This window comes from Gymnodraco acuticeps, unplaced genomic scaffold, assembly GCF_902827175.1.
Source record: "Gymnodraco acuticeps unplaced genomic scaffold, fGymAcu1.1, whole genome shotgun sequence".
Classification (NCBI taxonomy): Eukaryota; Metazoa; Chordata; class Actinopteri; order Perciformes; family Bathydraconidae; genus Gymnodraco; species Gymnodraco acuticeps.
In genome coordinates, this window is record NW_022992126.1 from 1,034,262 (window position 1) to 1,056,153 (window position 21,892).

At 41.2% G+C, this 21,892-nt stretch overlaps 2 protein-coding genes across 4 annotated transcripts in view; one reads left to right on the forward strand and one right to left on the reverse strand.

The window, feature by feature from the left end:
* The window catches only part of si:ch211-239f4.1 (EVI5-like protein), a 36,804-nt gene extending 27,252 nt beyond the window's left edge, over positions 1 to 9,552 (reverse strand). For 2 of the 3 annotated variants that reach the window (XM_034203439.1, XM_034203441.1), the window contains exon 1: positions 9,177 to 9,552. The gene's annotated coding sequence lies outside the window, so the exon portion shown is untranslated. Of the gene's footprint in view, positions 1 to 7,392; positions 7,481 to 9,176 lie in introns of all 3 variants that reach the window. The other variant, XM_034203440.1, reaches the window with a different exon arrangement.
* A 1,511-nt stretch (positions 9,553 to 11,063) lies between these two features.
* Positions 11,064 to 21,683, forward strand: LOC117538001 (ATP-dependent RNA helicase DDX39A). Its single transcript, XM_034203474.1, has 10 exons — positions 11,064 to 11,343; positions 12,220 to 12,427; positions 12,578 to 12,705; positions 16,412 to 16,688; positions 18,457 to 18,575; positions 18,890 to 19,021; positions 19,253 to 19,362; positions 19,590 to 19,734; positions 20,976 to 21,123; positions 21,440 to 21,683. Exons 2-10 carry the CDS (start codon positions 12,220 to 12,222, stop codon positions 21,454 to 21,456), a joined length of 1,284 nt encoding a protein of 427 aa, XP_034059365.1. The 5' UTR covers positions 11,064 to 11,343; the 3' UTR covers positions 21,457 to 21,683.
* The last annotated feature ends 209 nt before the right edge of the window (positions 21,684 to 21,892 follow it).

A 21,892-nucleotide genomic window follows, 5' to 3' on the forward strand; every position in this document is an offset into this window, starting at 1 on the left:
AATTTCAGTTGGAAGTTATATCAGCGATAGAGTCATAATCCATCCAGGAATTCTGGGTAATCGTTTCCATTATTTAATCATAATTCTTACATTATCTATATATTGTCTGTGAGAGGAGAGCGCAACATTTTTCTATCATTCAATGGTCACACTTGATTCTTTTAAATGGGACTAATCATGGCAATTGCATCAAAAGAGACCAGATGAAATCCTGTGTATCACAATCAACATTAACTAAACCTTAGCAAACCGTATCACCTTATATCTTAAATGTAAATCCAAGGACATAATGGCCTCTCATATCGGCCACTTGTTTGTTATACTTGGCCTGGGAGAAACATTTGTATTCCTCAGAGCGCTGACTATCACAGGAGTTCTCACGCATTACATCCATATCACATTTCATTTTTCCAGCAGCCCTCCAAGGTTTGAATACCAACAAAATATATATCAAAACAGTCAAAAACAACAACAATCTGCAAATGGTATTTAAAATCCACTACATTTTAGGTGCAAAAAAGCAAAAACATTGGTTATGCTGCTGGCTGTGAGGTCTGGATTTCTTAAAAAAAGGACAAGATCAGGTTACAGTAATATCTGGTTGCTGAACTGCATTTAAAAACAAAACAAGTGCCATGAAAGCAGCTCAAGCATTGGCCTTTTAGCAGCAGGAGTACAAAAGACACGATGCATCAAAGAGATTTCAGTGCTATTCAGCTGTGTCACTGTGGTCAGACCACCACTCTGTAAAAGGCGTGAGTCATGCAGGAGATCAGCAAAGTGATCCTAAAGTGGATTTTTTTTCACACACACACACACACACACACACACACACACACACACACACACACACACACACACACACACACACACACACACACACACACACACACACACACACACACAGGCTAATGGAAGGACATTGTGAAGGTCTTGGACAAAACAAAACAAGTCAGGTTTTTGTTGGCTGTTGCTCTGTATACGGCAGCAGGCTCCCTCTAATGTCATTGTGTACTTGGGAGAAACTGCAGAGGACTGTGAGATAAAAGGGAGTCAGGGGGACAGTAATTGTAATCCCTTTTAACCTGTTAAGCCCGTTGGTCTTTACACGCATGCTTAGTGTGTGTGTTACATGAAAGGTTACTGTTTTAGCATGTCTTCATGCCTGGTCTGCCATGTTTAGTTTCACCTTGGCATGTATGGGAGAGATGTGTTGAGTCCGGCTGTGTGATAGTTGTATGCCTAATTTTGAAAGTTTTTTTAGTCTCTCCTTGAATGATATCAACACGCACAATTATGCTATTGTGTAAAGTCTACGCCTGAACGCATCCAATGTGAGCTCTCACTGTCTACAGACACAGACAGCGCTATTGTTTCCGGTTCTCACCACCCTGACACGCAAAATCACACACTATCTCCAGTTATCCAACATGAACCCACATCCACTGTGCTCCTCTGTTTTTCGAATGTTGTAGCCATGTTTTGCATGCAAAGCCTCAAGCTGGATGTGTCTGATTTACAAAATACTTTTCATTGATGTAAAGAAGCTTTCACGGTCTCCATCTGGGCTTGGAGACGTTGAGCCACCCTAAGGCAATTAAAATAAAACAGAAACCCTTTGATCTCCCACCTAAAGCAGCTCCATCTTATTTCTGTTGTGCAAAATAAGCAAAGACATACAGTAATATATGACATGCTATCACAGACATTCTTAGATGTAAATGATTACCCAAGAGGCCGAAAAATAGACTGGAAAAACCTCACCAGCCATTTATAAAGGAAAAACAGACAAATCAGCTGGTTTTCACAGAGATCCCGGCCCCTCTGATGTGTCACCCCCTCTCTCTTCTCCTGTCCCCCCCCTCGTCTATGTGTGTGTATTTTACCCTCGGGGCCTTCCATCCCTGACATTAAGGACACCCTCTTTGTTAATCCGAGGCTGCTAACCTCGTTGTTGTTCCAGCTCATGATTTCATGTTTTGTTAGTGACACGTGGGCTGTTCATTTCCACGCTATTCATCTACTGGACCGTCTATCCTTGTGACCGCACGTTGCTCAAAGCGTCTCATTGTAAAGGAGGGATGTGTGTTTACAGATACTGCTGCTCAGAGCTCTCCTCTTCAGTGTTTGTGAAAGCAATAACTGGAATCAGGGTGACTCGATTAGCTCAAACCGATTCATGGAATTAGGTCTTTGATGCACTGATGCAGACATATTGACAAGTTAAACAGACGCCACATGTAGGGCACAAAGGCAATGGAGTAGTAAGTAGTTACAAATCAATTTGTTTAGAATAAAAGGCAGGCTTTTAAAAGACCTTACAGCCAGGGGCGCCGCCAGGGATTTTGGGCCCCATGAAAATATATCACATTGGGCCCCACCACCAGGCACAGGCCACTTTGTTTATAAATTACCTCGAGGGCCGTACCAAATGGTCTAGCGGTCCGTATACGGCCCGGGGGCCGGAGGTTCCCCACCCCTGCTTTAATATAATAACATTAGTATTAATATCATAACCAAAATGTCGGTGATTAACATTTTGTTTACCTAATACAGACTGATCACTCAATGCTTCAAACTGTCCATCATCCTAAATAGACTAAAAGCAGTTTTTTTGTTTTATATAGATCATTGGCTATGTGGGAAAATACTGTGTTTGAAATGTATAATTTAAATTAGATGTTAGCTTTTTGTTATATATATTTTGTATTCCAGTCTCCCTTCAGATATGTTAAGTGGCATGTCATTCAACACAATGCTGCTCACCTCCTTCAGTTGGGAGAAAAGTTGGTTCAGGTTCAGCCTTATGGGGGGACAGGGCTGCTGAGCCTAGAGATGGATCTGTTGGACCTGGCACTAGGGGGAGGGACAACTGATTTAGTATGAATAGGCGCTAAAAATGTGCCTGCCTTTATTAAAGGTATGTAGGTAAGAATGGAGAAACCAGCTCGAGTGCGCTAGAATTTGAAAGTACACAACCGAAACAAATCTGTCCCTTCCTTCAGAGTTCCTCACAGAGCCCCTCCTCCAACACACACGAACGCGCACATGACCAATGAGGGCACGAGATCAGTTTGTGCACAGATGGAAGGCTGACAGGCAGGTAGGCCATCCAATTATTTTAGCCGGGCAGGCTCAGATGATTGGTCGTGCTTTTTACAGCGCCACGGCTTCCACAGATGACATTTTTGTATGTATTTATTGTCAAAGCATTTCATATATTCATTGCTATCGGGATGTTAAGAGCATTCCATGGAATATAACAAAAAGTGTTTCTGAAGTGAATTACCTACCATACCTTTAAATGTCAGCTAAAAGAGCAGTGAAATTAAAGACCTCTGAATTTTCTGTAAAGATATTAACAGTACTTAATGTCAGCTTAGTAAACAAAAAAACATTAGCTAACAGACTAATTTCCACCACTCATGGACCACACCCACCTTTTCTTGTGAAAAACTGGGTGACATATATTGTCGCCCTTTAGTCCCTCTCTCTTTTCTCTTCTTTTCTTAGAGCCTGACTTTGTTGGTCGTTGAAACATGGTACAACACACTTACGTAGGCTAAGTACTAGCATCCCTCCTCACATGCTTTCACTCTCTGCAAGTGCCGGTGCCGCACCGCGTTTGGAGGCAGGACCAAACCATTACATGTAAATAGAAGGGGCTGTACAGAGGCTTTGGGTAATTAACTTTTGGAAGAAAATAAGTTAAATTAATCGTAAGTTTAGTGAGTAATTTATCAATATAACGTTCTATTAATATTAATTATTGAGGATTGATGAAAGGTTACATACATTTTTTTTCTTAATGTTCTAAACATTTTGGGGCCCCTGTCAGTCACGGGCCCTTAGAATCGTCCTAACTTTTCACCCCCTTACGGCGCCTCTGCTGACAGCATTTGACTGACGTGGAGGAAAGTAACCTAGAACACCTAGTAGGGTAATTTGAGATACTTTCTTCTCTTTTATGCAAGCTAAAACATATACTTGTACATTTTACTAAATGTAACAGCTAGTTATTGGTTACTTCTACTATAAGGTTTAACACATAATGAATGATACTTTATTATAAACTAAACAGACCCCACACCATGGTAGAAGATTAGCCTCACCTTAACTAATTAAATTAGATTTGTAGTTAAACATTCATTTGAAACTTACATATCACTGCAAAAATGTATCAAACAAATCTGCAAAACTTGCATAATGAGTATTTTGTTCCCTAAAGTTTTGTTCTTTACCTAAAAGAGTATTTAGAGTTGCACTCCTATACCATTGTTGAGCTCACAGTGGACAGTTTAAGAAACAAAATGATCAAAATCAATGAAATGCTTCATGTTCATGTCTCTGTGTTCTGGGAATGTCAACCCAATAACCCATCAGCCTTCCAGCATCATCATTACGGTAACAGCCATCATGTGCAGACCGCAGTGTATACAGTTGATTATGGAGATTATAATTGGTAGCTCATTTATATTTCTACCATGCAACAAATGCATTCTGGGATTTTCAGATGAGAATTAAGGATGACATTAAGCCTGAATGAGGAGGAGACACATTTGGTTCAATCGAAGCGACACTGACGACCAATGTTTTCCAGACTGCTCCTTAGATCTACCGACAATGTTCACTTTATGTGAGTAATGCTTTCCTGCTCCAAATTTAGTTAGTATGCCTCTCCAGATGAGTCGGTTCCCCTGAGTGCCACTTTGAGAGGAAATTGTCTAGAAATAGCCATCCCCACAACCCATCAATTACTGTCAAGTGCAAGCAACTCACTTATTTTCCAACAATGAATGGCCATTGCTTTGCTTATATTTTCTTAATATTTTGTAGCTAAAAAAGGCATGATTTAACAACTGCAACATCCACTTATCAAGCACTAATCTCAAAACTGGATTACATGAGTGTGCCATGGAGGATAACTGCTGCAAACATGAATGTGATGCTAAAGCTATGACTGGCATTAGTTTTCCGGCTGCATTCATTACATTATCTTTTAATTTGATGCTGACACAAATGCTGGTGAGTAGCTGAGCTGCTTTTTGAATTAGCCATTGTGATGACACAAATATCTACAAGTATTATAAATGGCTGTGTGAGGGGAAAACAAACACTACTAATCCACAAACAACTTCTCAGAAATGAAATCCATTTGAATATTGTGTTTGTTTAATTTTAATGCAAAACTAGCCCAGGACCCCTTAGGAAATGATACAAACTAAACCACTTCTCAACCTCAAAAGTCTGTTGACATCTAAATGTGTTTACTCCAAAGCACCGGCTCTTTCACGGCCCATCAGCTGACTCATCACGTTACAGGTGGATTGTGCAAAGGAAGCATCATTAACCGCTTGGTGTGCAAAACAGGTTTCAAAATGCCCGTCTCTCTCTCAGTCTTCTGTGTTGTTAATCATACTACCACATGTCCACCCTGCGATAAATCATTTCCTCATGTTTGTTTTAAACAACACCGCGACTTGGCCGATGAAATGGTCCGACCTTTTGTACAGAGAGGCAGCATGTCTGCACCCGTCCACCTCTTGAATCACAGATATCTTGGTAATTATATAGCCATACAAAATGATACACATTATAGTAATGCAATCTGCTTATGAAATATGAGTCCTTACTGTTTAGTGTTAACCACTAAAAATTGTCCCAGCAACAGTGGTGGAATGTAACTTATTACATTTACCCAAGTATTTGAGTACTGTTTTGCATCCACTTTATGCTTGGACTCTCACAACATTTCAGGGGAAATTACTGTTCTTTACATCCATTTATCTGATATCTTACATTTATTTTCAGATTAGGATTATACGTAACAACGTCGTAATCGTATACATTACACAAGTTGAACCAGTGTTTTCCAACCATTATAGCTGTGAACCATTTCAAAAATCTGTTTCTAATTGTGATAATCCTTATCACATTTCAGATGTGTTGTAAGGTATGCATTCGTGGATAAGGACTCGCCACATATCACTAGGAAGAACAAGTACTTCTACCTTTGATACATCAGGTTTACCTGCAGAAGGGATCTGAGTAGTCTGCCTAATGTTTGCCTAAGGAAACAACGTTAGGCAATGCGACATATCAGCTACTGGTTGAGTAGAAGGGAATATCCAGAGTAGAGCTCCTCTACACGATTATAATGGCCCTATATGCATATTTCAGCCTCATTATTGTAACATAAATTGCATGGTGGATTTTTAAATCCAACCTGCAGCAGTTGGAAAATGAGATCACGATTCAGTCAGGGTAAGATCTGCAAGGCCGCATGGATTCAGTCACAGATCTGCAGCCTGCATGAATAATGGCGTAGAGAGAGGAGCGCTGCAGTCGTAGTGAGCAGCAGGTCATCAAGTTGCTCCATGTTTCCATGTGTCAGCAGAGAAGATGAAGTGCAGTGCACAGTCAACAGTCGACCCACAAGCCAGCCAGCTAAAACAAGCCAGAGCCACGAAAGGACTTGATACTGTAGGCTCTCTGGGACAATATTTAATTACACAAAATCAACTTTTAAAACAGTTCAAATGTACTTTGAACACCTTTTGTGTGGATGGTGCTGCCTTTTAGCACAGGCAATATAGTCGAGGTGGATGAGAGAAAACGGCACAATCATCCAAATCAGGCCCCTGATATATTAAAGAGCTGATTGTGGAAAAAGTAAATTGATCTAAAATTATTTGATGACTTTTGTATTGACTAATGCCTTGTTTCCTGGTTCACGCTTCTCATCTGCTCATTTCTTTAGTGCTATTGGTCTCAGAAAAAAGACGTATGAAGACATCAGCTTGGGCTGCGACATATAAAGGATCACTTGGTAATTAATTGGTGGATGAGGCCTTTATTTTGTCTTTATTGTGTACTACAACAAAAAGACTTACAACGATATCACACTGCACCCTTTAGTTAGCACTAGATAAAACATCAATTCCTTATTCATTTACGATACGATACTGATTGATATTTTGTCGAAAGGCTAAATCTGGTATATTTCAGATAGTCGATGTTTTCAAGCAGCATTGAAGCTGAAAAATGGAAAACTTGCATATAAACAGTGTTAGTCTTTGTAATAACAGCACAGCATGGGATAATTATTGTCTAACTGCTGCTGCAAATGGCAGTTAAAAAAAGAGTCATATGATTGATTTTTCATCACAAGGTTTCTTGTTGACATAAGATAGTAGTGGAGTCGAAATTAGATCTAATTTTAAGCTCAAGAAAAGATAGTGTCACCCTTATTCGAACAACTTATCAAAAAGAAGGCCTTGTTTAGGACAACATGCTGGAAATCAATCAGTCCATCTTTGTCGTGACCTGTACATGTGGCTCCTGTGCATGTCCCTGTTCAACAACCAAACACAGTGGCAGATGATAATAAACCTGGACAGCAGCAGGCAGACAAACTGTAGAGCTCAGGGACACGGCTGCAAGATGATATCCCTCCTCCCGTTCTTGCTGGAGGCCAAACCTGCATGCAGACATTTAAATCCACACACACACACACACACACACACACACACACACACACACACACACACACACACACACACACACACACACACACACACACACACACACACACACACACACACACACACACACACACACACACACACACACACACACACACACACACACACACACACACACACACACACACACACACACACACACACACACACACACACCACACACACACACACACACACACACACACACACACACACACACCACACACACACACACACACACACACACACACACACACACACACACACACACACACACACACACACACACACACACACACACACTCACTATTAGCTTACAGGCTCTCACACGGGTGAATAATATGGCAACAGAGTGCATAGGAAAAGGTTAACTGGAATGAGTCTGGGTGTGCTTGTTGCGTATCACAGATAGTATGAAGTATTTTGTGTGCATGGGATCTGATAAAGAAGTTTCGAGGCAAACAAGGTCACCAGGATGTGAGAATCAGATACCTATTTCCTTGTTGCTGTAATGTGTGAGATGCCTTTCAAAAGTTGAGTGGATTTCACAGATAAATTTGAGAATAATATCACTCTCATACAAGGAAATTATTAACCCATTACTTGGTGGTATGTTCTTAGTCATGGGGAATTTAAGCGATAGTAGTCAACAGAGTAAGGTGATTAATTTCTTGAATGGTTTTTCCCCACTGTTGTGGGGAGATAAGAGACCTGAGAGAGCTCTTTCATTTTGTGAAGTCAGCAGTATCCTTAATCTCTCCAAATCATATCCCACAAGCTGTGTCAGTTCCCTACAGTTTGTTCCACTTGTGAGGTTTACAGTATATGTGCCTGGCCCAGATTAAAAGCACAGTCATTTGAGGAAGTGTTTTTTCAGTACTCAGAGAAAGGCTGGCTTCCAGTCTTACAAGCCAAACACTTAAAAAGGGATTTACTGCTATAGACACTCTTGTTAAGATGGATAAAGTAACACCAATGACAATTATAGCTACAGCAAGGAGTCCAGTGTGTGGTATATATCAAGGACAGTTCCACAAAAACCTGTATAGAAACACAGAGGTGGATAATAGCCCCTCTGCTGTCACAACAGAAAATAAGCCATTTTTAAAGGTGACACTGACTCCTACAGTGTGCGGTGCAGACCTGGTGAGCCTGTAATCCTATTGCCTGGGTTGTTGGGACATGACAGCTCGTTATCCCGGCCTGCTGTGGCTGGAGAATGCCTGAACAACAGGCCTATGCTCTGCAGTCGACTCATGGCTCAACATGTGTGGCCAAAATGACACATAACCGGCATGATGTGCGGCAGCAAATGTCCCGGCTTCCCTCACCAAAATACGCGTGTGTAACGACATTAAAAATGAGATCGCAAAGATCTATGCCTTAGCAGTAAATACGGTTTACAGCCTAATGAAGGGGCCGTGTCTCCGCTGGCATGCCGTACAGTGGAATTTTTCCCTGAGATAAATGGAGCAGACGGATGCTGTTGATGGAGCTCCGACAGCCAACAGTGTGTTGCTATGTGGGCCTGTGCAGTTTTCACGTTGAATTTATACAAATGAATAAGCTATTGGGCCCGTAAATAGGTTCCACACGATAACATTGACATCCCATTCAAAAATAAATACCTCAAATAAACAAATAAATGCCTACCTGGACTCCCTTTCCATAATCAGAGCGGTGCGTTTATAGTCGCTCCAACATCTGCCCGTCGTAAATGTCAAAGGTGTGTTTGTTATCGGCTAATTAAAATCTTAATAGACCACCGAGGACAAATGTAGGGAGACGGTCCAGCGCAGTGCCATCGTCCTGCCGCCGCTCAACCGGGAGCCAGCGCCGCGTTGCACAGCTGGAGAGGCCCGTGTGTGAATTGAAGGAGGACAATATTTCCGTAGAGATCCGCTAAAATAGCATGGCAGCCGTTCGATGTAGCCTGTGGTTCAACGGGGATATGGCAAAAACGGCAGCATCACTCATTACCGTGTAAATCACACCGAGCTGGCGTCCTTTGCCTTCTGCTAAGCACCAGGCGGGGCGCACCAATCAGGTGGCAGATTTGGATTTGATTGGCATGTCACAGGCCAATGGACTTTTCTGACTGCCAGATTCCGTTGGATTGACAACACAGACAGCCAATCAGTGTTGAGCTTTATTTAGAAGGAAGGCAGGGCCTGCAGGTGTCGTACAGTGGTGTAAGCTTTAGGGGATTTCTGTGCATTGCAACTAAACGATTAATTATGTGACACAAATGTATATGTTATATTGTGTCAATCTCTGGCTCTGTGAGGTATACTGTCATAGCAACTAACTGTAGTGTCATAACTACAAGCGCCTGTATTCTGTATGGCTATTTTCAGTGTCATTTCTTTAAAAACAATTACTTTGTGTTCTTTTTTTGCTACAGTGATTGTATCAGTAACAGCCAACATTAGTTGTAGTGGTTCTGTGTAAACTGAGTTTTTCCTGAGATTGGCAGCAGGTAGCATATCACTGCATAATGGTGAAGGAAGGGCATGTAGTCCGATGTAGTCCTTTACCTCAGACAAAACATAACACTGAACAAATGCAAAAGAAACATATTACAATAATGCAGAGTAGTCCCCAAACCCTCAAAAAATACTTTGTCTTGTTATTTTTAAAATTGTCTTTCGTCTCTGTGTTCATGGTTACAGCCCACTAGGTGATATTGAATTTAGGATTAGACTTCAGGCACAAACAATTGAAAAGTTAACAGCTGAAGCATGGATTTCAGGTATACCTTGTATTTTTCTCCAAATGCAGGTCAGGAAATGTTATAGCCTCATAACCTAGGTATGTGCCTGCATTTGTTGTCCTGTAATGAACATAACAGTGTTGTTAATCCAGTATGGGACATTTAAGAAAGTAATACTCAACTCCCCTTTTTCTGAGGGCTGAAAATGAATTGGAAATAAAGATTTGATCCTGTGACCTTCCACAATAGTAAAAACAATTATATCGTATGGTAAGAGAGCATCCTTAATCCAGTTCTAATTAGTAATATCAATGCTTTTTTACCGTAGGCAGGCCTTGAGGGATATTCTCTGCCTTTGTATTGAGGCCCCTTATGGCAAACATGAGCATACTTTTAAGTACATTTAAAGCCATCTGTCCCTTGCCCAAATGGGTTGACTGTATTGCCCCCAAGTGGCCAAACTGGATACTGCAGCTCCCAAGGCTCAGGATATTTTTGTGACAAGCAAAAACCTAAAACGATTAGTGCTGTATGGGAAATATCATACGGACAATGGTTGACTAAAAATGAAGTAGTTTGTGGTTTGGTCATGGCCTAGGACATTCATCTGTTGAATACAGCAAAAGACAATGTCTGCACTATGTCATAAAATGTCAGGACTAATTTGGTCAATATAAATCTATAATAGTTCATTAAATATTCCAGCTATATGCCTTTTTTCCGACTTCCACAATTCTGACAAATCACAGCCATGGAAAAGTGGACGATTTAGAGACGCTGCTGTCTCGAGACAGATGCCTTCAAGTTTTATCGCAAATAACGTAATTCTCGTTCTAAGGATATGGCCGGTCTGTTTGCATAATCATAGCTTTGTCTAGCATCACAAATCACGCACCTTATATTTTTGTTGCGTGAGGTCTTCCGTTGATATCGGGCAAAACCTCTAACACGGTATTTTGTACAGCCATTGGTTCACACCGCAAAGAGAGCGTCGGATTTTTCGAGTTGTACCTGAACATACCATACATGTGTGCGCACTCCACTGTGAATCCTTGGTAGCTCCGTACGCACATAGACATCGGCGGGACATAGAACTATCACAGCAAGGTAACGTTGTATTCAATGTATACTATTATTATACAACAAACTCACCAGAATGCAGCTGCATTAAAATGTACCGAGAAATGCGTTACATTTGTTGTAGAGTTAGCTACAGCTGGGACTAATATTCGCGTTGGTAGCTACCAAGCTAGCCATATTAACATTAGCTTTGTTTTGAGTTAGGCAATTAGCCATAGTTATCTAGTTATAGTTTTGTTTTTGGACGATTCGTCCAATATACAATACTACACGGCGAACGACGCGATGTTATATAAGTAACATAGTAAGATAAGGTAGACAGTACTGTTGCTTTTATTGTTTGTTAAATTAATGCGTCAGTCATGTTCATAGTTAGTTGCTAGCATGCTAACTAGCCGGCTTGAATGAAAGAGAAGGACGAGGATAACACCGGTCGGTCATCATATTCAGTCAACCCAATTGTAATAACTCAAAGGGATCACTTTATAATGTGTTTTGAACCGACAGGTTAATGTTCAACTGCCTTTTCTAAAGACTCAGTTCATTTATTTTAATGCGAAACCCGGCTGCGGCCTGCTAAAGCCAAACGATCCAAATTTACGTCAGCTGAGCAAGCTTCTGATCAACTTAGCATCAAGCTAGGACCGACATCTTTTTGAGTTATATGCTTTTTGTAAAGAGCGGATTCATGATCACACATAAGTTAAAATAAGAATGTTTTAAAAAAAATATATATATATAAAAACATTGTAACATTTATTAATGCAAGAAGAAATTCACAATTTAAATAGTCCATGACCACCTGGCCTTCATCTCAAATATTAAGCTTGCACATAATAGAGGATTGATGTATGTTTATCGTTGTGAGATATAGATTCGCTTATATACATGTTGTTCTTACAGATGGCCGAGACAGACGTTGATAATGAACTTCTGGACTATGAGGAGGACGAGGAGCCACAGGGAGTTCCCGAGAGTGGGACCCCAGCAACCAAGAAGGAAGTGAAGGGGTCATACGTATCCATTCACAGCTCAGGGTTCAGAGACTTTCTCCTTAAACCCGAGCTTCTCCGTGCAATTGTTGACTGTGGTTTTGAGCATCCCTCAGAAGGTGAATAGCTTACAACTACATCCACCAATTTATGTCCTACACCTCCAGACATACTCCTACTACTTCCGGTGCAGTTATAAAGTGGAGAAGAAAGAACACGTTTGTTTGATAATTTCACTCACCTTAATTGCCATTTATTTTTATTTTCAGTCCAACATGAGTGTATTCCACAAGCTATCCTGGGCATGGACATCCTGTGTCAGGCCAAGTCTGGTATGGGAAAGACAGCAGTGTTTGTCCTTGCCACCCTGCAACAGATAGAACCTGTAGATGGCCAGGTGAGTTGGTCATATATATTTTTTCTTGTCTTACCTGCTTAAGGGTCTTTTTTTATTTTAGTGTTTAACATTGATTCCACTTATTAAGTCTTACTCTGGATTCCTTTTTGTCGCTATGAAATTTGCATTCTCTGTTTGTTGATCAGGTCGCAGGCCCAATGCACTCAACATTGCATAGACAATGTCCCTGAACAAAGTTAAGAACACATGTTTTAAGTTGGGTGCATATTACTCGCTAAAAAATGATGCTAATGCCACAAATACAATGGCGGCTTAACAAAACTTTTCAGAGTTTTACAAGGTGTGGTTTGCAATTCGCCCAGCCAATCAGAACTGGGGCACTTCCCCCCCCAGGATAGTACCACCTCTCAGCAGGCACTAAAAATGGGGGTAAAAGGCATTAGACTTCAGGCACAAACAATTGAAAAGTTAACAGCTGAAGCATGGATTTCAGGTATACCTTGTATTTTTCTCCAAATGCAGTTCAGGAAATGTTATAGCCTCAGAACCTAGGTACAGTGGGACAAAAAAGTATTTAGTCAGCCACCAATTGTGCAAGTTCTCCCACTTAAAAAGATGAAAGAGGCCTGTCATTTTCATCCTATGTACAATTCAACTATGAGAGACAGAATGGGGGGAAAGAATCCAGGAAATCACATTGTCTGATTTTTAAAGAATTTATTTGCAAATTATGGTGGAAAATAAGTATTTGGTCAATAACAAAAGTCTCAATACTTTGTTATATACCCTTTGTTGGCAATGACAGAGGTCAAACGTTTTCTGTAAGTCTTCACAAGGTTTTCACACACTGTTGCTGGTATTTTGGCCCATTCCTCCATGCAGATCTCCTCTAGAGCAGTGATGTTTTGGGGCTGTCGCTGGGCAACACAGACTTTCAACTCCCTCCAAAGATTTTCTATGGGGTTGAGATCTGGAGACTGGCTAGGCCACTCCAGGACCTTGAAATGCTTCTTACGAAGCCACTCCTTCGTTGCCCGGGCGGTGTGTTTGGGATCATTGTCATGCTGAAAGACCCAGCCACGTTTCATCTTCAATGCCCTTGTTGATGGAAGGAGGTTGTCACTCAAAATCTCACGATACATGGCCCCATTCATTCTTTCCTTTCCACGGATCAGTCGTCCTGGTCCCTTTGCAGAAAAACAGCCCCAAAGCATGATGTTTCCACCCCCATGTTTCACAGTAGGTATGGTGTTCTTTGGATGCAACTCAGCATTCTTTCTCCTCCAAACACGTCTAGTTGAGTTTTTACCAAAAAGTTCTATTTTGGTTTCATCTGACCATATGACATTCTCCCAATCCTCTTCTGGATCATCTAAATGCTCTCGAGCAAACTTCAGACGGGCCTGGACATGTACTGGCTTAAGCAGGGGGACACGTCTGGCACTGCAGGATTTGAGTCCCTGGCGGCGTAGTGTGTTACTGATGGTAGCCTTTGTTACTTTGGTCCCAGCTCTCTGCAGGTCATTGACTAGGTCCCCCCGTGTGGTTCTGGGATTTTGGCTCACTGTTCTAGTGATCATTTTGTGAGCCCCAGATCGAGGGAGATTATCAGTGGTCTTGTATGTCTTCCATTTTCTAATAATTGCTCCCACAGTTGATTTCTTCACACCAAGCTGCTTACCTATTGCAGATTCAGTCTTCCCAGCCTGGTGCAGGTCTACCATTGTGTTTCTGGTGTCCTTTGACAGCTCTTTGGTCTTGGCCATAGTGGAGTTTGGAGTGTGACTGTTTGAGGTTGTGGACAGGTGTCTTTTATACTGATAACGAGTTCAAACAGGTGAAGTGGGAGAACTTGCACAATTGGTGGCTGACTAAATACTTTTTTTCCCCATTGTATGTGCCTGCATTTGTTGTCCTGTAATGAACATAACAGTGTTGTTAATCCAGTATGGGACATTTAAGAAAGTAATACTCAACTCCCCTTTTTCTGAGGGCTGAAAATGAATTGGAAATAAAGATTTGATCCTGTGACCTTCCACAATAGTACAAACAATTATATCGTATGGTAAGAGAGCATCCTTAATCCAGTTCTAATTAGTAATATCAATGCTTTTTTACCGTAGGCAGGCCTTGAGGGATATTCTCTGCCTTTGTATTGAGGCCCCTTATGGCAAACATGAGCATACTTTTAAGTACATTTAAAGCCATCTGTCCCTTGCCCAAATGGGTTGACTGTATTGCCCCCAAGTGGCCAAACTGGATACTGCAGCCCCCAAGGCTCAGGATATTTTTGTCACAAGCAAAAACTTAAAACGATTAGTGCTGTATGGGAAATATCATACGGACAATGGTTGACTAAAAATGAAGTAGTTTGTGGTTTGGTCATGGCCTAGGACATTCATCTGTTGAATACAGCAAAAGACAATTCCCTGGAGAATAATGTCTGCACTATGTCATAAAATGTCAGGACTAATTTGACGATTCTGACAAATCACAGCCTTAGAAAAGTGGACGATTTAGAGACGCTGCTGTCTAGAGACAGATGCCTTCATGTTTTATCGCAAATAACGTAATTCTCGTTCTAAGGATATGGACCGGTCTGTTTGCATAATCATAGCTTTGTCTAGCATCACAAATCACTCACCTTATATTTTACAATTATATCGTATGGTAAGAGAGCATCCTTAATCCAGTTATAATTAGTAATAGCAATGCTTTTTTACCTTAGGCAGGCCTTGAGGGATATTCTCTGCCTTTGTATTGAATGTCCCTGAACAAAGTTAAGAAGACATGTTTTAAGTTGGGTGCATATTAGCATATTACTGGCAAAAAAATGTTGAGAACAAAAATTATATTGGAAGAGAATAGCCGCGTTCACACCGTGTACTTTGCAGTACTGAGTGCCCCGGCACTTATTACCCCAGGGCACTAAGTACCAATCGCGTTCACACCGGAGTACTTTTCCCTGAGGGAAAATTACGCAAATGAGCCGCTGACGTCACTTCGTCTTCTTCTGCTTTGGCTTTACTGCCGTATACTGCCGCCGAAGTCCCCGGCTGGAAGTCCCCGGCTGGAAGTCCCCGGAGTTGGGGACTGGCTTCGGTAGAAGCTGCTGGGACTCCCAGCAGCTTCTACCGAAGCCTTCCGAGTAAATCGCCAGAACGCCGACACCTCCTCATCACTCCACCGCTCCCATGTTTTTTTTTTGTGTTGCCATAAGTTATTCTCTCTCCGTCGGTGCGCGGGGCTAATGCTAATGATGCTAATGCCACAAATACAATGGCGGCTTCACAAAACTTTTCAGAGTTTTACAAGGTGTGGTTTGCAATTCGCCCAGCCAATCAGAACTAGGGCACTTCCCCTCCCCCCAGGATAGTACCACCTCTCAGCAGGCACTAAAAATGGGGGTAAAAGTTCCCGGCACCAAGTACTCTTTTTGGTGAACGCAACATAAGGGGTACTAACGGAACTAAAGGGGAAAAGTACTCCGGTGTGAATGCGGTTTATGCAGTGTTTCCCACAGAATTTGATTCTATTTGTGGGGGCACCGCACTTTTATGAGATCCATTTGTGGCGGACGATATTTAATTGTGGCGGCCCGCCACAAATAAATCAATACATGGGAAACACTGGTATGTGCTGCTCACATGTATGGATGAATCATCAGTACCGATTTTTTTTGGAGACAGACTCAACACTTTTTTTTAAATCACTTACACTAATGTCATGATTCTCTGTTTTCCAGGTATCTGTCCTTGTAATGTGCCACACGCGAGAATTGGCCTTCCAGATCAGCAAAGAGTACGAGCGCTTCTCCAAATACATGCCCACTGTCAAGGTGTCGGTGTTCTTCGGTGGCCTGGCTATCAAGAAGGACGAGGAAGTATTGAAGAAGAACTGCCCTCACATTGTCGTAGGAACCCCAGGACGTACCCTGGCCCTCATCCGCAACAAGACCCTCAACGTGAAGAACATCAAACACTTTGTGCTGGACGAGTGCGATAGGATGCTGGAGCAGCTTGGTGAGTAGGAGCCAAAGTGTTTTAAAGTGGTATTTTAGGAAAGTAGCTTTGGTGAAGGACTGTTGGCAGTATGTAAGATAGGGAGGATTTAGTTATTAGTTTCCTGTGTAGTATTATCTTACTTATCATAGTGTCACGTCATCTCTCCCACTACTCATATGTTTGTTCTTTCTCCATAAAATCATTTCTAATAAGCTGAAGCTTTCATTTAATATTTAAGAGCTAGTGTGCTGGCTGGTATGTTTTCATTGTCATCTAATTGTACATTTATTACTTTGTGATTAAAAAGAGACCTTCTACTTAAAGGGATAGTGGAAATGGAACCTCAAATAGTTTCGTTTTAACTTATATACAAGCATAATTACGTACCAAAACAATCACACCTGATTAAAAAAATATAATAATTGCCTTACGCATGTTAGAAGCACTTTATTGCAGCTTCCCCGAAGTTTTTTAGAAACGAAATGTTCGACTCAGCCAAACCGGAAGTGACGAAAACTCAGGAAGACGATACGATAACAAACCATGGCGTCTATGCAGAATGAACGTGGAAGGGCAAATATACCAGACAAAGAAGAAGGATTGTACGAGGTATCCAGTGATGATGACGAGTCAGAAACATCCTCTCGGCTTTCCTACGAAAATGTCGTTTTAGGAACTGAATCTGAATCCGGTTCAGTAAGCGACGATGGTGACAATATTGAGCCAGACGATGGACCATTACGTCCTTATTTGTTCGAGCCCGAGCCCGAGGTGATGGTTCACGGCATGGGCAATGGCGAGGATGACCAGGAGCCAGATGATGCACCCCTACGCACAAATAATCTTGACTGGTAGGTCCTTAAGCATAGCTCACGCATCTTAAGATCACCTGTAGCCTTTACAAATATTAATCATTGTTAACCAGTTAAGGCCGAAGGTCCCCCCAGTGGACCCCTCCCACCGTTTTTTTTCTCTCACATGTCTCAGGGCTTCTTAACATTTATGAAACTATTAATGTTTCATACCCTTTTAAAGGTAAGAAACTCCGCTAACTGACAATAAGAACAATTGTTAGCTAGAAAAAACACAAGAGTAATACCAAGCCTTTGAATTAGCATTGAGCGAAACAATGCTAACGCTTTTTTACACACAAACTGCACAAACAAGATATACGATTTAAAGCTGAGACTCCACAGATGTAATGTCATCACTGTAAGACCTCGAATTCCTATAGCTATCAGCCAGAAAAGAGAAAGTAAACAACATCCGGTTCCAAAAATATTACAATAATTACGTCTTACCTTTTTTGATTTGTGATCAAAAGTTGTGTTCAACGGAATAAAAACGCATCTCAAGGTTAATCCAATGTCGTTGTGTCACGTAGAATTTTTCTGTCGCACTACAGCCATACAAAACACATCTATTCACCATAATAAAGGTCGGCTATTCACATGCAAATGCTATTGAATGTCCGCCATTGTTTGTGCCCGTCTTCCTGAGCTCTCGTCATCACCCGAAGATTCCCGAAGTATTTCGTTTCATTGAGAGGGCGCAGTAAAATTGAAAATAAAATGAAACTAGGCGCATGAAATTAAAAAAAATTGTTTAATATGCTTCTTTTTAATAAAAATACATAAGTTAAACCCAAAATTTGCGGATTTCCACTATCCCTTTAATGTATAGAGATATTGAGCATGGCTAAAGCATCTCCATTGCTTTTTATACAGAGATAATCTCAAATGCAGTGATTCATAATTATGGAAGTATTTATTTCTTGTTTCAACAGACATGAGGCGTGATGTCCAGGAAATCTTCAGGGTGACACCCCATGAGAAACAGGTTATGATGTTCAGTGCAACGCTAAGCAAAGACATCCGTCCCGTCTGCCGCAAGTTCATGCAGGATGTGAGTTATCATCAACATATAATGTTTCATGTTTGATTGAGTTATTTCAGTGTTTGTTACAAAGTCCCTCTCAGCTTTGCCCACGTGTGGCTGTCAGTGTCATAAGTGGCCATTTATGAGGGGCAGAGTGATCCTCCTGGGCAGATTTGGCTGGGTCAGGACAGTCACTCCTCCTGACTCTGCTGCAGTCCAGGAGAACAAGCTTAGCTAGCCACCATGCATTTGTCAAAGCATGCTCCAAGTTCATAAAATTAAGTGGAATTGTAATGTGTCTGTATGTGAGAATAACGTTTGGTTCCTCTCTTGCTGTGTAGCCCATGGAAGTGTTTGTGGATGACGAGACCAAGCTGACACTCCACGGCTTACAACAGTATTACTGCAAGATCAAGGATAGCGAGAAGAACCGAAAGCTCTTCGACCTGCTCGATGTACTCGAGTTCAACCAGGTATTTGGCACTTATTAATAGACTTGATCAGAATCAGTTATGAACATATTTATTATATTCATTTTAATCTTCATAAAAGAGCTTATTATTCAGAAATGTACATTTGCAGCCCTGATCTTCAAATAAATTCAAAGTTAAATCTTTGTCATGTGGATGTAAGCTGGTCTGTATCTCGATAATGCCATTCCCTGGATAAAAATATGAAAGTATTTCCTTTTTGTTCCCTTTTAGGTGGTGATCTTTGTTAAGTCAGTGCACCGCTGTGTGGCTCTGTCACAGCTGCTGGTGGAGCAGAATTTCCCCGCCATCGCCATCCACAGGGGCATGGCACAGGAGGAGCGGTAAGTGCCTTTTTTTATTTCTAATCTTTTTTTCTTGCATTGAATTCCACAGTAGGGTTCCTCACCATAACAAATTCCCATAACATTACTGTACTCATTTTATAAAATATCATGTCCTTATAAGATTTAGGTTGGAAATTACATAGTTTAAAAGGAGGAAACTTTATATCAGTCTTTCTAATATAGAATAATGTCTTACTTATCCTTATTTCCGCTAACCCCCACAGGTTATCCCGGTACCAGCAGTTTAAAGACTTCCAGCGACGAATCCTGGTTGCCACCAACCTGTTTGGCCGAGGCATGGACATCGAGCGAGTCAACATTGTCTTCAACTACGACATGCCAGAGGATTCTGACACATACCTTCACAGAGTCAGTGCAGCTATATTATTTTCTGTTTTCTATATTATAGATTAAACAAAAATCCCATACATGGGCACCAATCTACTAGGGGTGTAACGGTTCACAAATATTTCGGTTCGGTACGTACCTCGGTTTTTAGGTCACGGTTCGGTACGTTTTTGGTACAGTATTATTAAACTGAATATTCACTAAAATAAATACAAAATAAAATAAACATTAAGGTGCAGCATTTCGATGAACTGAAATAATCTGTACTTGAACTGTACTGTGCTAGTACTCACCTAAGCAGCCAGCTTGACATTAGGACTGCCTTGTATTTTCATATTTTTTTTAAAGAAAGATGAACTTGTCCACATTGCTTGCCGAAAGGGCAGATCTGCTGGCACTAACAATGTCTCCTGCTGTGGAGAACACCCTCTCTCTAGGGACAGAGGTAGCGCTTTGCTACCATGGCAACATAAGGATATTTGGCGTTTGTAATAGCTTTGGCTCGGTCTGAACTCTCTGCGAGTGGTGGAGGCTTAAATGCTAGCGGGAGTTGGGTCTGCACTTCAGTAATTTTTCTTTTGGTACCGGTGATATTCACGTTCGAGTGATGCCTTTTCAAATGAGTGTGCCCGTTTGATGTATTGCCAGCCACGTAACCAATGTTAGTTGAACAATGCCGACAAACAGCTTTGGTTCGGTCCACCTGTCTTTGTCCGTCATCCTTGTACGTAACTGCAAAACCAAAATGTTCCCAAACCGGAGACTTCAATGATGCTGGAGGATTTTCGAGCTCAACTTTGTCTGCGTTCGCCATTTCGTCAAATGACTGACTACATTTGAACGCATCCAGCTCTCATAGTATGCCTCTCGTCCAATGAAATGCCTTGGTCGCTCTATGACACGTTGAACCCAATGGGGCAAATTACACTGAATGCTGCGACGCAGCACCTGAGATTACTTCTAAAAAGTTGTTCACGTTCTCAATCGTTTAACGTTATATTCGTTTGGTACACACGTGTACCGAACCGAAGGGCCTATACCGAATACCGTTACACCCCTACGATCTACCCAATTTGTCTTTTTTGTTAATTAATCTCTATAAAAAAAGATACAAGAAAATGCGATATTAGAATATTGTGCTAGGTTATGTCTTACAATCAGAAGTGTAATTCCAAACTTTAACCACCCTTTCATTTTCTGCATCCTTTTTTTCCTTTAAGCTAAGCCTGTTTTGAGCCCTATCTTCTTCGTTTGTACCTCAGGTGGCCCGTGCCGGCAGGTTTGGCACCAAAGGCCTGGCCGTCACCTTTGTGTCTGACGAGGCTGACGCTAAGACCCTGAACGACGTCCAGGACCGCTTCGAAGTCAACGTAGCAGAGCTACCAGAGGAGATTGATATCTCCTCCTACAGTAAGTTCTATTCTCACTCACAAGCTTTACTCCCAGTCAGTGTACATGTGCACTGGTATAATGTTTTTTATGTATATCTCTTCATTGTTAACATGGTGAAAGCATTAAGCCTAACTGCTGTCCTCTTCTGTTACTGGTAGGAAAAGCTCAATTAAAACAGCCAGGAATCAGTGTGTGTTTGACAAAATTGGGGGGGCAGTGTTTATGAACCCGGTCAACATTATCATCACACATATTAGTGAAGATGTTCATCTTCTAAAGTACATATATTTTGCATGCCCTCAAATACTTAAAACATTGCTTTTTCTCTTTGCAGTTGAACAGTCCAGATGAGCCTGAGGTGTCTTTTCAGTGGAGAACGTGTGTGACCCGTGGTGTGACCGTATTTTGGTGGATGAGAAAAAAAAAAAACCTCAACATTTATTTTAAAGTCCCCCTACGACTATATATGGCAAGTTCATAATGATAAAAAACCTTTTTGTTCTTCGCAGGGTGCTTGTTTTTAGTGTTAAAACATGGATTTATTGTTTTGGTTGAAGAAATAAACTTTTTATACCTTATTAATGGTGTTGTATTTCATTTTGTTTACATATTTAAGCAGTCCGATGTATTCAGATGTCACACTACACAAGTATCATTAAATACAAAATGTGTTGTAGTTAATTATCCTCACAAGCAGAGGGTGCTATAATCATAGTCACTGTTTCCCCTAACAGTTTAGTAGCATGTTCCGGCTATGGTGAACTGTCATGCCATGTTTGAAACGACA